Genomic DNA, 16,398 nt, shown 5'->3' with positions numbered 1-16,398 from the left:
TTGTTGGTTATGATGGTGATGAGTTTGGTTACCGGTTTTGGGATTATGAAAATCGAAAGATCATCAGAAACAGAGATGTCATATTCAATGAGAATGTGATGTACAAAGACAAATCAATTACAGAATCAAGTAGCTCTAGTACAAAAGCTAAAATTAAGAAATTTGCTGAATTTGATGAGATTTCTAAAAATGTTCAGATTAGTCCTGAAGTAGTTTAAGAAGAATCAAGCACGTCAGAAGTGAGACGCTCATTCAGAATTCCTAAGCCAATATAGCGTTATTCATCTTCTTTGTACTACTTGTTGCTGACTGACAGTGGTGAACCATAATGTTATGATGAAGTAATGCAGGTAGATGATTCAGTCAAGTGAGGGTCTGCTATGCAAGATGAGATGGACTCGTTTATGTCAAATTAGACGTGGGACTTAGCTGAATTACCACAAGGTAAGAAAGCTCTTTATAACAAGTAGATTTACAAGATCAAAGAAGAGCATGATGGGAACAAGCTACAAGGTAAGATTGGTTGTCAAAGGCTTTCAACAAAAATAAGGTATTGACTACAATAAAATTCTCTCCGGTCATGAAATTGACTACAATCAGACTGGTGTTAAAAATTATAGTTGTTGAGAATTTACATCTTGAGCAGTTAGATATAAAAACAACTTTCCTTCATGGTGATTTGGAGGAGGAGATCTATATGAAGCAACCAAAAGGTTTCATAAAGGCAAGCAAGGAAAATTTAGTATGTCGTTTGAAGAAGATCTTGTATGGATTAAAACAAGCTTCCAACCAGTGGTACAAGAAGTTTGATAGCTTTATGGGCAGCAACAGTTTCACTAGATGCTAAGCAGATCATTGTATCTATCTCAAGAGGTTTGACAATAGCTTCATTATTCTATTATTATATGTTGGTGACATGTTCGTTGCAGGTTTAGATCTGTAAGAGATTATAAATTTGAAGCAAAAATTATCAAAACAGTTCGCAATGAAAGATCTTTGCACTGCAAAGCAGATTCTTAGAATGAGGATCAAGAGAGAAACGACGTCTGGGACTTTGATGTTATCACAGGCTGAGTACATCAACAAAGTATTCTCCAGGTTCAATATGCAAGATGCTAAACCAGTGAGTACACATTTAGGTGTTCATTTTAGACTTTCCAAAGAGCAGTCACCGAAGACAGAGGAAGAGCGTGCACAATCCCATACGCCTTAACAATTGAAAATCTGATGTATGTCATGGTTTACACAAGATCAGATATTACTCAAACAGTGGGAGCTGTTAGCAAGTACATGAATAATCCGGGCAAGGTACATTGGGAAGCAGTCAAATGGATCCTTAAATATCTACAAGGCATCACAGGTAAAACACTTTGTTTCAAAGGAAGAGATACAATACTAACAGGTTATGTAGATGTTGATTTAGCAGGAAATGTTGATATCAGAAAGAGCACTACAAGGTATATCTATACTCTAGGAGGTACTGCGGTGAGTTGGGTTTCTCAAATGCAGAAGATAGTTACTCTCTCCACAGCTGAAGCAGAATATGTAGCTGTTACATAAGCCAGCAAAGAAATGGTTTGATCAAAGTTTCTTGGATGAATTAGGCAAGAAATAAGAAGACAAAGTCTTATATTGCGATAGTCAAAGTGCTATTCATCTAGCGAAGAATCCGTCTTTTCATTTCAGAACGAAGCACATACAGGTGCAGTATCATTTTATCCGGTCACTTCTGAAAGATAAAATTTTAAAACTTAAAAAGATCAGTGGAGCTCAAAATTCGGTAAACATGCTAACAAAGATGGTGACTATTGACAAATTGAAGCTGTGTTCAGTTTCAGTTGGCCAGCAATAGTATTAAGACCGGGGAAGAGTTACTGCATAGATCAAAATATGAAGACAGATTAAAATCAGCCTTCAAGTGGGAGATTATCAAGATTGATGGCTGCTCTTGTCAACAAAGATAGCCACCGAAAAGTAAGGGAGCAAGTGTCAAAAAGAAAAGAAAGAAAGAAAAAATGGCAGGGAGCAAGAGTCAAAAAGGGAAGTAAGAAAAAAAGGAGGGGGTATACGCATGCTATAGACCCCCTCGCTCTCTCCATAATAGACATCCTCAATCAGTTATTCAATCCTTCTGAGTGTTCTTGAGAAGAGAGGTAAAATCAGAGTGATTTTGTGAGGAAAAATTCTAGAGATATTTTTCTTGTGAGTTGTGTGTAAAAAACACTTATAAATTCTCCCATTAGTGAATAATCTACAGCAGCCCGTGGACTTAGGCAATTTTGTGCCGAACCACGTTAAATTTGTGTGTGTTATTTCGTTTTATTCTTTCACTTTCGTGCTAATCTGGTGATAGAATAAAAGTTCGCCCCTTCTCCGTTGTCTCCCTCTTCGTACCCGCTCAGATCGTCGATGGCCTCCTTCGACTTGAGCTTGTATTTGCTCGCTCTCCGGTTGTGTGTGGGGCTGTAACAGACCAGCTTGCTATGACGGATCATCTTCATTGTCGTGCGTGCAAGATCTATCACGTCTTCGTCGACGTGCATATACCCTCTCATGCGCCATCTGTTCGCAACCTTCATGCCGATCCTTATGAGTTTGATGAAGAGCTCTACAAACCTTCGTCACTATCCGATGCAATACCGATACATGTACTGAATCTCCTGTGACGATAATTATGCCCTCATTTACAATCCCCTCAATCCCATCCATAGCGTCTATCTACAATTACATAAAAAGATAATTATATATATAAGCAATCAAAAACTAACAAGAGATTAAAAAAACTATTCTAATTTGCGTAATTTACTTACCCATTTTCTCTCATCTACACCTCTTGGTCCATATCTTGCTTGTTACTTAGGAGCGTATCTCGATTTCGTCGACTGGAGGCGTGGTTTGAGTGATTATCCCCGTCTGGTAATCCTCTAATACCATCTAATATAATCGACTTCCTCCATTCGAGGATAAAGCTGCTCGACAATGCTCCTATGCCGATCATTCCATCTAGCAATGTACGGATGATGCACAATCCTCTAGTCAATCTGATGCCCACTCTTAAACGCCTTTCTCTCTATTTTTTTGACATATTGTAGAGTGTGCTGTGCGAAACCAAACTATCTAAGCACGCGATCCGGCATGTGCATCTCCACAATTTCAAAACAAATGAGAGGAATGCTGGCTCTCCATATACCGTGTCCCTCCATGCAAATTAGTGGTAGACGAGGTAGGTAAAATATGTATGACTGCTACTCGAACTACAAAATATTTCATATATTAATAACTCTTTGAAATATATCGGTAGCTTTAAATAACTTCAAATCAAATTCGATATCTAATAAATTTATATCCGGTCGAGCTCTCCTCTGTAAAAATATAACTGTCTTGTCGGGGCCTCATCGTATGTTTTAGTGACGTTCCATCTTCATGTATGATATAAGGTAGGTTCTAGTTTCAAAATTAATTTTTTATTAATTAAATTCGGAATTTATTACTTGCAGCCTAGTGGAATCTGTCCATCTAAATCTCGCGTCTCGCATAATCTTAGTTTCAAAACCAATCTCTCCTATCTCTAAACTTGTAACAATGTCAAACATCCCTTGAGCTCTTTATTTTGTATAAAAGCAACCTTCGATATTTCTCTATATAGGCATGCTAAAACAACACTACCCTATGATAATATCTCGCACCTGTCAAAGTCCTGGAGAAGCAGTAACCACCTATCACATAGCAAATGCGTTTAGTCATATTTTATAACAATAATGAGAAAATCTAGCAAAAACATGTTCACGATAGTGCATTATAACAATAACAAGTTGTCTTATGTCAAATGTACTTTATGTTTACCTGAATCGGGAAAAAGAAGCTTCTCGATCATGTGCAAAATATATGCACGAGTATGCTGCTGGATTATGACTTGGGATGCATCTTCAGACAAGGGGTTTGCGAAATTTTCTTTTAGTCACTTTAATCTAATATATTCCCCAGGCAAGGACTTCGGAGATAGTCCTAACAAATCATCACAGACTCGGTGCCAAACATGCCTATCAGTCTCCGTAACACAAGGACCATCAATGCGGAGACCAAGGATCACTGCTACATCCTGGAGAGTAATAGTCACCTCACTGACACGTCACACGTAGATAGAAAATGTTAGTCTCTAGCCTCCATCAATCCATCAATGCATTAAGTAGTGCCCAATCAAGCTTCATTCACAATAATTTTGAGCATGTGAGAAAACCTGTTTGGGCTACTAGAGCAATAATACGCGGATCTTCAAGTGGCCAACGCGTATGTCCAAGGCTATGATCAATCATAACTAGCTCCGGTCCTCTCTGCACAGCAATGGAAAAAATATTAGAATATAACAATGAGTAAGTAATATGTGACTATGAATTTGTGATTTTAAATTTATTAATCATTAACGATGTAAATGATATAACAGTGGCGTGACCGACCATAGAGGACGTCATCACTAACCGGTCCAAAAAAGCATAGTTTATAACTTTATATACTGGCACTTATAATTGTTAACTTATTAGTTTCTACCAAATCAATAAGACTATAATAATAAAAAATAGAGATAGAAATAGAAAACATATTACCAACTAATTGCTATCCACTTGTTCTTGATGAACAACAAGACCTATTATGACCTAATTGTTTACATTGTCTATATCTAATTCGCGACGCTACTCCTTCCCGACCTTGATCCATAGTACCTCTAATACGCACAGAGCGAGGTCGTCCCGCTTGTCTTTTGTATTGAGATGGTAATATACATGGTCCATTATAATCCGGCCAATAACGACTATCATCGAGAGGATAAAAACTCTTCTTATAAGCTTTTCGATATGATTTGTTGAATATCAAGCTGAGTAATACTGATCATAAGGCAATCTAGCATCACCATCCTGATTGGAACTAGCCGCTAAAACATATTCACATGATAGTTTTTATAATTATGGTATAATACAAGTATAACTGCACTCCTGGTCATAGAGATGGACGGTGTAAGTACCTTCACAATCTTTAACCTCTCATTCATTATCGTTGAATAGTTAAATTCTACATGTTCTTATGGCCACAATCCTTTTCTGCAAAATACTCTCATTTTTTAGAGTATACTTACTCGTCCAATTTGCACCATCACCACGTCTCTTATTAAAGTATGCGTTTAATCTATAAAATGTTCTTGCAACCAATGTTTGAATTGGCATAACACGAGCACCCTTGAGTACGCCATAGAAACTTTCAAAGTAAATAGTTATCATCATACAATAGCGCACTCCACCATCTCTACATAATGCCCATCGATCTTCGTACTGCGGCTTCAAGTTTTGTTCAATCCAGTTGTGTGCTTCAACTGATAGGGATTTAATTTTCTCCCCACAATGCTCATATACCAGTGTGTCAACTGCACACCCGGCTTGCCACAATAGATTTTGGAAATTGACCTCTCCGTTCTTTTTAAATTATCTCTTATATGCCGCAAGCAATACCGGTGATGATGTGGTGCACTCCACCCCTCGTGCAAGGCTCGTGGAATTCCTTTCATCCGGTTAGAGATAAAAGTAATCGTTCTAGGACCAGTGTTTTCAAAGGTGTGCGCCTCATACATCTGATGCAGCAGCGCCTTTTGCGCATCGTGTACATCCTTATTTTGTGCAGGGTGCATGTAGCACATATTCTCATATTGTTTTTTTTTGTTAACATTTCAATCGAGTCTTTATACTTGATATTCCATATTCCAAAAAACAAAATAAATCCATTAGGCCTTTTTAATAACCTTCAATTGAGGATAATTACTAATCATTTGCTTAGATATTAGTCTTGATTTAACATTTGATTTGAAAATTTATGAATTTTGCTATTATGTTGGGTGTTAGCATTAGAAATTAAGGCATTATATTATAATTTTGTAGTAAGATATTATTTATCATGATATATTTCATATAAATTCTAGGAACATGTTCTTTCGCGCTTGATTACATATATTGAAAAATTATGTGCGGTGTGCGCCTCGCATCACTCGGGCATGCGCATCACGTTGCACCTTGCGCATGTATACGTAAAGATGCTTTGCGTCCCACATTGCGCCTCCCGCATTGATAACACTGTTTAGGACTTTGAATAGTTGGGATGTATCTGTAAATACATTAAAAAAAACACTTCCAACACGATGTATCCTCCACCTCCACAACTGTGAAAGCTATTGGAAATAGCCCACCATTTACATCTATGCCGGTCGCAACCAAGAACACTCCTTTGTACTTGTCATATAAATGTGTGCCATTGATGCTCAAGAACGGACGACAAAAAGAGAACCCTTTGATAGCGGGTCCAAATGCCCAAAATACTGGCATGAACCTCTCCACTCCCGGCGCGATCGCTTTAGATACTATTTCATATTCGGTACCCGGATAGTTCCTCTTAATTGCTTCAATATATTGTGGAAATAATTCGTAAGATTTCTCCCAATATCTAAAGATTTTAGTCAACATCTTCCTTCGTGTATCATATGCTTTATACTTGGATATAGTTATTTTTCTCATATTATATAATCTTGTAATTATTTGACTTGGAGTAAGATCAAGTTCCCGCCTAACTTTGGGCATAATTAGCTTCAAGATATAAGAGGAAGTTGCTGCCTTATGATCAGCATTGACAGTCGGATTACAATATGTATGAAGTCCGCAATAACTAGAGATTATAAATTGCCCATTAGATTTTTTCTTAACAGCTTCATTAAGCTTCCATAGACACTTGAGTTTCTCTCGTCTGGAGCACTTGTATACTCTCCTTAAGCTTTCTCGTCGAAGTAGCACTTTACATAGTAGCTAGTTGTATTGGTTTTCACCGGCTTGAATTTGACCCGATTCTTGATTGTCCATTCACATATAGCAAAAACTAAGGTTTCCTTATTTTCGAAAAGATTTTCTTTTTTGAAAGTGAAGTCATTGGGTCGATCGAAATTAGAACCAAGCTCAACAAACTTAGATTGTGAGGCATTTATCCGCTCATCATTTTGAAACTCTTCTGGCAACGGTTCTTCAGACTCTACATAATCGTTATTTACACAATATTCATCCATCCAACGGGCGTCATCATCGGTTCCTCCAATTGCACACTGCATATTATTAAGACGTTCCTCCTCTTCAACATCTTCATAATCATCATCTGCATATGCATCCTCATCCTTTTCTATAATAGAACCAACCGGTAAATTAACTGAAACATGACCCGACGCGTTGTGGAACACGTCACTTGACATTGCACCCGAGTCATTTTCTAAGTGCAAGGCACCTTGAGAGAATGAGATTTGATTTTCAAGCATGCGGGAGAACTTTCTGTGAGCATATGAAACTTCGACAACCCCAGATATTGGAATATTTTCAATGAACAACTCGATTGAGATTTGTTTTTCTGCAAGTTGTATCATGTCACTCAATTCTTGATCATTTGTGATCTCTACAGCAATTATTCTTTTTTTATTTATCGGACAATTACAGAAGACCTTAATGGTATTTTCTACATGATCAATTCTAGTAACTCTGTTGCTCCATCATTTTATCGAAATTGTAATTTCTAGATAACATGAATATTTTTCTAAATTCTTTTTTGTATGAAGGCATATTATTCATTCTAACACTCAGTTTTCCATTGAATAAGGAATAACCGGTATTCCATTCGCCATTTTAACTGAAGAATTAAAATTCATCATATGCAAATTAGATTTTTTTCATATTGATTATCATAATTAAAATATTTATTTAAAATTCATCATATGCAAATTAGATTTTTTTCATATTGATTATCATAATTAAAATATTTATTCTAAATATACAATTACTATTAGATTTTTTTCATATTGATTATCATAATTAAAATATTTATTCTAAATATACAATTACTTCCAAACTACAATATTAACTAAACATTAGACATAAAATTATGAAAAAAAGAAATTTATACATTGATGAAGTTTTGAATTTCGTCGGCGTCGTAGAGACTAAACGACGTTTGATTTCAACAATGTTGGAGTAATCTTTAAGGAAGATCTCAATTAGGGTTTGGATAGAATGAGTTTGGATAGGATAAGAGAGAAATTTGAGAGAGGAAGATGTGAGTTGGGAGAGAATCAATAGAATGAGAGAGAGATTGAGGGAGAGAGATTGGGAGAGAGAGATCAGCTTTGGGGGTTTCGGCTGGGAGAGAAAGAGAGAACGAGAGATTGTTGTGCCCTAACGTTTGTGGCACAACTGAGCCTTATATAGCCCGATAAATCCATGAGACTACTAGTCCTGTGGATTTGCTGGGCACGCAGAAATAAAGTTTCTGCTTAACGTACATGACTACTAGTCACGTACGTTTTGTGCACTACTCAAAAAACACACGGGACTAGTAGTCACTTGGGTTTCTGGCTTAGGTTGCCACTAAACATACGGGACTAGTAATCTCGTATGTTTCGAAGAGGTAATTTTTCAAAACCGACCTATTTTTGTTTAGTTGGCAAAAAAGAGGCCGGTTTTGCTAAATAATTAGCAAAACGGTTGGTTTTGCTAATTATTTAGCAAAAAGGTATTTTTTTAAAAATCTCCTCTTCATAAATGTAAATAAATATATATCTCAAATATGTATATAAATAAGAAGTGTATATGAAGTGTGTGATACTTGTCCGAGAAGTGCGTGATAGTGTTTTAATTCAAAACATCCATTATATAATTTAGGACACATTTGCGTAAGTGTATGCATATAACCATTGAGTGTCCAAGGAAGTGTCAGGTGTCCGGATCGGGTCCAACTTCATGATAAACTGCCAATGCCACCTAGCCCAACATTTGTTTTTCACTAAAATATATTCCTTAATTACATGGATAAAAGGATAGATGCATACCTTGTAAGACTATGAATATGTGTTTGAAATTGTATATCTATCAGTAGGCTTTAGTTTAGAGCCTCCTTTCTCTTTTCTCCCTGTAATTTTTATTTTTTGATCTTTGTATATTTTTGAAATTCCTCTAGATATATCAAATCTAATATATATTGAAAACTTCATGACTATCTATATCTATATTGAGCAACCATCAAGTCTACATAATCGTCTTTTATCTCACTTTTGGAAGTAGCAGATCTATCAACCAAAAGAAATATGTAAAGACAACTACAAAATCATGTTGAAAAACTAAATGAAGTTAAAAACTATTATACATTTGTACTTGAAAAACTAATTCAAGTAAAAAAATTAAAACTAGATACCATCAAATTGGATAATTTTGGTGTAACCATCTAACTTATGGAATGGAATTCCTATTGAAATCAATATAAGGTAATTAGATGCTAAAATCAGTTTAAACATAAAAGTTAAGAAATCTAATAATATCAAATTATTACCTAATAATAAAATCCAATTATCACCCGATTCTTAATACTTAATCATGTTTTCCCAATGTCTTTTAGAAATAATTATAATCACCAATTCGGTTACATAAGAAAATGTCTATTATGTATGTATTTGTTCGTCAATGTATCTTGCATTACGCGTTGGTACATGTCAGATAAGATTTGTGTCTTATGATACAGAACATGTTACAATAAGTTGACTTGAGTTTTGATCCATTTAGAAAGACCTTGTAGGTTTAATTAGCTTGCAAGTTTCTAAGTATCTCTCATACTTTAACCAGAGGGACATCCAAAACTGAGATACCTATTTAGTCTACAACACACAATGATATATATAGGAAAAAGTACACAAAAATATCTCTATTTGACAACTATGGAAATTGCATAATATCTCTCTTCCCGTGATTGAGAAACCAAATTCAGAATGAGATTGATTAAGTTATATTAAAAAAGCAATTTTAATATTAAACAGAGGCCATCAAATTAGGATTGCTGACTGGTAAAAGAAATTATTAAATCAGGATCTCATAGTGATTTCAATAAAGCAAGCACATCAAATTGGAGATTTAGAATGACCAGCTATTTAGGTTTCATCTTTCTTCATAATAGTATGATTGAGAACTATTACGAGGAATATGTGGTTCGTAGAATCAGAACATGATGGTTAAGGCAAAGAATTGCTTCTAGATTTATGTGATTGTGGAATACCAATGATTCAGGTAATATTACTAATAATGGTTTATGAATTGGAGTGTCAAAAAATTGAGAAACATTTTCAGAAAAACGAGCATATTGATATGGGAATATTAAGATGGACAGATTAAAATATACCCAAATATATAATAAGAAATAAGCACGCGGATAGGAAGTTACAGGTACATCTATTACGGATGCATGAGAAGAACGACTTTGTTGATTTTGTCGTCTGCATGAATGACCAATAAGTGTGCATTAAGGGAATGTTCATTGTTGATGGAGCAATGAGGGCAGAGGTAGGCCTATGGGAACTTGCATGGAGGCAATTGAAAAGGACATGATTACGGTTAATCTAATATTGATGATTCTTAGAAGGAATTAATTGAAGAAAAAGATTGATGTATCCAATCACAAAATTTTAGGATGAAGCCTGTGCAGTTAGATGTGTGTGCGTTTTGATGTTTTTGTGTCTCTGAGTGGATTTCCAATAAAAGAACTTATGCTTTTATCCATCTAAAAAACTGAATGATGGTCCATATGGGTAATCCACCGCATTTACATCATGAAAGATGCATGACATATTGTCTAAAACATTCATTGAATGATTGCAAAATGAGCAACCGTTTAGGGTAGGACAAAATAATCCATCTTAATGATGGCTCAGAAGCTTTCAAATTGCATCTGTTTTTTTGCAGGACACATTTCACGACCTTCAGATCAAGATAAATAATGTGTTCACTCATTGGTATAGACAATCTTGTACCTCTATAGGTGGAAGAATGTTTAGTTCTCGGAAGCAACAAACTCACACATGCACACATACGGTGATATAATTATATGTTTGAGAAAGCATGTAGCATATATCCAGTACATAACATGTAGCATGTAGCATATATCTAATACATAACATGTCTCCAAAGAGCGTACGAGAGGTTTTTGCATGTAGCATATATCCGGTACATAACATGTCTTCATGATGGATTCTTCATAACAAGATGTGTCTATGCTACATAGTAAATACTTGAATAGAACATTGATATGATAAATACTATTAAGAGGACATTGGCACGAATACGGTGATTAAGGAAAGAGTAGAAGGGGATTTGGAAGTGTAAGGTGTGAATCCTGCATACGTGCATAAGGGAAATAAGCATGACTTGTATTGGACTTTGTACTCTACTTCTATATCTGAGTGCACGTTTGGCCTTTACTAACCTAGAGCAGGTAAATAGGTAATGGTTGTAGTTTCAAAATGAATAATTAGATAAACTACAAAAGGAAAATCATATGCATAATATTGACGCGATATGGTTGTGCGTACATAGTCGTATCTTAATACTTATTTGTAGACTTCCTCTTTTGTTGCATAGTTACGTATAGCAAACCAATAAGAGGTCTGTTCTTAGAAAAAAGACAAATACTAATTACTATAACTTACCGAATTCATGAAACTTCCATGCACCTCTGGTTGGGAAGAAATGAGAATAAGAGCAGTTGTCATTTTTGTCTATTTTAGAGGTCCAAGTTATTACATTTTCATTTACTTCAGTATGAATAATTGATTCTGGAGAAAGCTGTACAACATTCCATTATAATTATGTTCACAATTTTGCACTTTGAGTTGCTATATCTACTTTCCACCTAACCTTTGATCGGTGAAGATTAAATCTCTATCATTTGCAGAACTCGCAGAGCAGATCTCGTCTGCTGATGACTGCAATAAGAAGCTGCACCTCTTGCGTGGATTCTTCTTCTGGCTAAAGGTACTGATGAAATCTTTTGTTTGCTTTTATTTGATGTCATGATTTTATTGCTATATTTGTGAGCAGTGATCATCAAATTATAAATTCTGATGCCAAACTCTTTAGAAAAGTATCAATTTAAACTGTGAATCACATTTTCTTCGAATTCCTACTGGTTTCAATATCTGCACTTTAGCTTGCTGCTTGTTTTGTGAGGTTCAGATAAAATAATGCCATCTTAGTTATGAAGTTACAAAAAAGATGTTATTAAATAAGTTCATTTATTGTAACTTGTTATATACATATGATTCCTGTTTGTTTATTATTTGTAAGATTTCTTTTTGGGATGATTATCGATTTGTTCCCCCTGAACACTTATTAATAACAAATCTGAAAGATGTGCTCAAAAATTTTGGTACCTAGAAAAGATTAAGAAAAACAAAGAAAACACTTCCTAAGCATATAACATTATTTGTTTTGGGAGATGGGCAAAGCTATCTTTCGGAATGAATCAAGTTAATTAAATAGGGGATAGTTGAATTTTAAAGAGATACAATTCTAAACTCGCAGAAACTGCAAACATGATGACAAATATAGATATAACCATCAAGATTTAATGCTGTTTCTTTTTCCCAACATGGACATTATATTAAGGTGCATTTTACTGCAAGATTGGGAAGAGTTGTGTATAGTACAAGCAGTATACTTGATGCTATCTAGTGCGAGATTCGAAAGAGCCGTTGCTTTTCGTGGGTGCAAGCAGGAGACTGCTTTAAAAAATGTTCTCCTTTTTTGGTTCACGAGTCACCAGTCACCAATAATCAATTCACTGTTATAGGGAAGATTACATGAGAGGTACATGATACATACTTAAAAAATATGGCTAATTGTGGATAGGCCCCCCTGTATTATCGCCAAATTGTGGGAGACCCCCGTAAACCCGTAACTGTTGTATATGGATCCCTTGAGTAATTTTTTTTGACTCTTTTACCCTTGTAAAAATAAATCTTTTTTGACAAATAGATCTCCCAGGATAAAAGAGTCAAAAAATTCACCCAGGGGGTTTATCTGCAACAATAAACTATGTGCTCAATAACTCAAAACAAATATCCTCGAACATTGTGTGTATCTGCAAGCATGATGAATAGATGGATTCTCTTTTCATGAGGACATCTCTAGTTGGTTTAATAAAATTCTGATTCATTGATATTTGTTTAGAGAGGTTTATCAGGATTACTTCACGGTTAATTCGTGATGATGCAAACTTTTTTTTGTAGAATTTGTCCCATAATGGAGCATATAAGCCATGGGAATCATCAGGTTATGAAGTAATTGCAGCTGATGATTGTGAGATGGTGGTTCCTCTTGATGTCGCAATTGAATAAGACTCGAGCTATTCCCCTTCCTGTATAGTATTTACTTTTCTTTACAGTATGCTGTTTACCTCTCTTTGCAGCATGCTGTTATCTTTTCTTTATTACCTTTTTGGGAGCAATGGTTGTAGACCTTGTAGGTTTTTTGCGGTATGCTGTATTTACCTTTTCTGGGTACAATTGTTGGAAATGACTGTTGATCACATTCAGGAGATATCAATCATATTGGCTGTTTGAGTTGCAAAGCCTTTATAATATTGGGAGGACAATTTCGTGGTCATGATTTTATACTTGTTCTTTTCGCTGTATGATGACGATGATATAATTTGATTAGACATAGTGTTCATTGAATTCTATTTAGGCGTTGAGTTTTACTTTAATGTTGTTTCAAGTCACAATTTTGTAGCACCTCGCTGGAAATGTAACAAGAATATCCATAAGATATCTCAAGTTTTCTGGTATGCATTTCAAGAGTTTAATCATAGGCAAGCAAATACTAAAATTTGTAATCTCTTGTTTAGGTCAAACTCAACATTGTAGAATACAAATTCTAGAATTTGTAATATATCATTTGATTTAGTTGAAAAAAATAAGGAGAGGTGAATATGCTTATGTTGGTGAGATTACCTTTTCACAAAAGAACAATTCAATAGTATAGCAATTGGAGTAAACACACATTAATAGGAATTGGCAAATCCTCTCCGATTTATAGAATTTGGCAAATTCTAAAAAGGGTTTGCTTTTTGCATTTTAAGAATTTAACATTTTAATTTTTTTTTTAAAATAAGCACCTAATATGGAATACAAAAAAACTAAAAAAAAAAAAAACAACTCTTTTGACTCTTAGAATTTAAAATTCATTCCAAATGCTAAAAATTTTGACGAACCAAAGAGCCTTTAAGAGAACAGAGACATGATAGCTGAGTAAGCCATGTTTTACTACGTAGTGCTTTCTCTTTTGCTTTTTGACGGACAAACATTTATTAGCACCGTGGTGTTTGGTTATGGAAGGTTCCATTACCTGTGTAATATGTAAAGTAGAATTTGTCAGGGATATTTGGGGGTGTCTATTTGGCCCAAGGTCCGGGCCCAACCCGGTCTCGACCTGGCCCAAACTGAGCTAGGGATATGCCTGAAAAACCCGGGACGATCGGGCTCCGGGCTAGGACTCGGGTTATCTTGGTGAAGCCCTGGCCCAGCTCGTTTATATATATAATGCATATTTATAAATAAGTAATATATACTTATGTGATTCTCTCTCTCTCAAGTTATAACTTATAAGTATATACAATATATTAACATATAATATACTAGTCGTGAACACCGTTCAAAGCATGATATATATCATTTTTTTTCCCGTTATAATAATCCTAATTTTTAAATGTTATAGTTTTTTAAAAATTTTTAAATTGCTACAGTTCTCACCTCTGCTACAGTTTAAAATGCTACAGTATTCCGTGTGCTATAGAAATATTTTTCAAAAAAATACTACAGTATCCAATTTGCTGTTTTCTACGGTAAATGCTAATGCATTATTTACTGTAGCATGAATAGTGAATCTTGAGTTCCCCCATTTGTATAGAGGAGTAGATGTGTATTAATATATAGTTATATAATAATTTATAAAAACTATACATACTTATATAAATTAATAAGATTAATCTAATTTTTAGCAACTTTTTCCAAAATGGAAAGAAAAAAAAAGAAAACAACAGAGTCGATCTGGTGCCCGGCCCGATCGGGCCCGGTGCCTAGGCCTGGGTCACAAGTTTTGTCCGGCCCGGATCTAATTTTCTGGGCCAGACCGGGCCTGGCCAGCCCAGTTTGACAGGGCTAGGGGTACTCATTTTCTAAAGTAAGTTGTCCCCAAAACTTAAACTTAGTGTTTCTGCGGTATCATTATATTGAGCTTACTGTCACTGTAGTTTCATTGTTGGCAATGGATCACCTGAATTAAATACTTCATTCTTTTCACCCTGGTGAGATTTTCGCAGATATTTCCTCCAAGTGAAATTAATAGTAGTCCAATCTGAGGGTAAAAGAGATTAAAAAAAAAAAAAAAAAAAAAAAGGCCTATCTGTGATAATGGAACTCCTATAAAGTGCAATTAACCCAAAAATGTAAATCATAATAAACTAAGATAAAATCTGTCCACTAGGAACTACATATATAGGATCGATAGCTCTCCAGGAGCCTGTTGTTTTTGAGTATTTTGCCTCGGGAGGGGTGGAAAGCTGCCATTATGGCAGCTTTCTCCCTTAAAACGCCTATTAAAGAGGCGTTTTGGGGAGAAAGGCTGCCATAATGGCAGCTTTCCACCCCCTTCCCAAGGCAAAAAACTCAAAACAAACAGCCCCTCAACTAATCCATTACACTCTGAAGATTTTCATTTTATTACTAATAATCAATGCCTTGCGTTGCAACAAACAGACAGTTGAAAGGACCAAACAAATGGCCCCCCTCAATAAGCGGAGCTTTCGGTGCAGTTATACAGTGATGTCTGCAAATAGGTGATTGGAGCCGGCTGCTGCTCAGAGCATCTGTTTTTGTGGTCCTCCAAAATCTGCAATTAATATGTAATGGTACAATAATGGCATGCCTATCCTTTTCATTTGATATAAAAACTATCATGTTTTCTTTCACCTGCTCTTCAACCTTAATGCTTTACTGGCAGAAAACTTAAAAGTTGTGTGTTAATTATCGTACATCTGATTTCTTTTCCATCCAAACTTATGGTTTCTAATATACGGAGACTTGTATAATCCTTCAGACATATAATAATCTTTACATTCTAGATCGTGAGAATCAAATCCAAAACAACAAATAAAATCCATACAACTTAAGGACAGCACCTTTCAACAGGTTTGCACAAAAATAATCGTATCCAAGAAAATCCGTATCTGTATCCGTTAAGATATGAATATAGTTACTAAAATCTATACCGACAGGATATGATTATGGAGATGGTTATATAATGAAATATTTGAATCTGTATCCATATCTGAAATATTCAAGTATATATTGGTCATATTCTCGTAACAGTTTTAATCCTTAGGGTGTCGTTCGGCAAGGGGTTAAGAAAAAAGAGTTAAGAGAAATGATTAACTTAATTAACCCTTCATGAGAGGTTAAAAGTAATTTAATTTTGTTTGGGTTTGATAGTGAGATAAGGGGTTAAATTTTTTGTG

General features: G+C 35.2%; 1 protein-coding gene across 1 annotated transcript in view; it reads left to right on the top strand.

Moving 5' to 3' along the window:
* The window catches only part of LOC109838067, a 40,687-nt gene extending 27,297 nt beyond the window's left edge, over positions 1–13,390 (top strand). The window contains exons 6-7 of the mRNA XM_020406530.1: positions 11,779–11,858; positions 13,115–13,390. Coding sequence (XP_020262119.1) covers positions 11,779–11,858; positions 13,115–13,222 — 188 coding nt within the window. The 3' untranslated portion in view covers positions 13,223–13,390. The remainder of the gene's footprint in view (positions 1–11,778; positions 11,859–13,114) is intronic.

Source organism: Asparagus officinalis, chromosome 4 (genome assembly GCF_001876935.1).
Source record: "Asparagus officinalis chromosome 4, Aspof.V1, whole genome shotgun sequence".
NCBI lineage: Eukaryota > Viridiplantae > Streptophyta > Magnoliopsida > Asparagales > Asparagaceae > Asparagus > Asparagus officinalis.
Note: the sequence above shows the minus strand (reverse complement) of the source record. Positions and strands in the feature narration are given on the sequence as shown.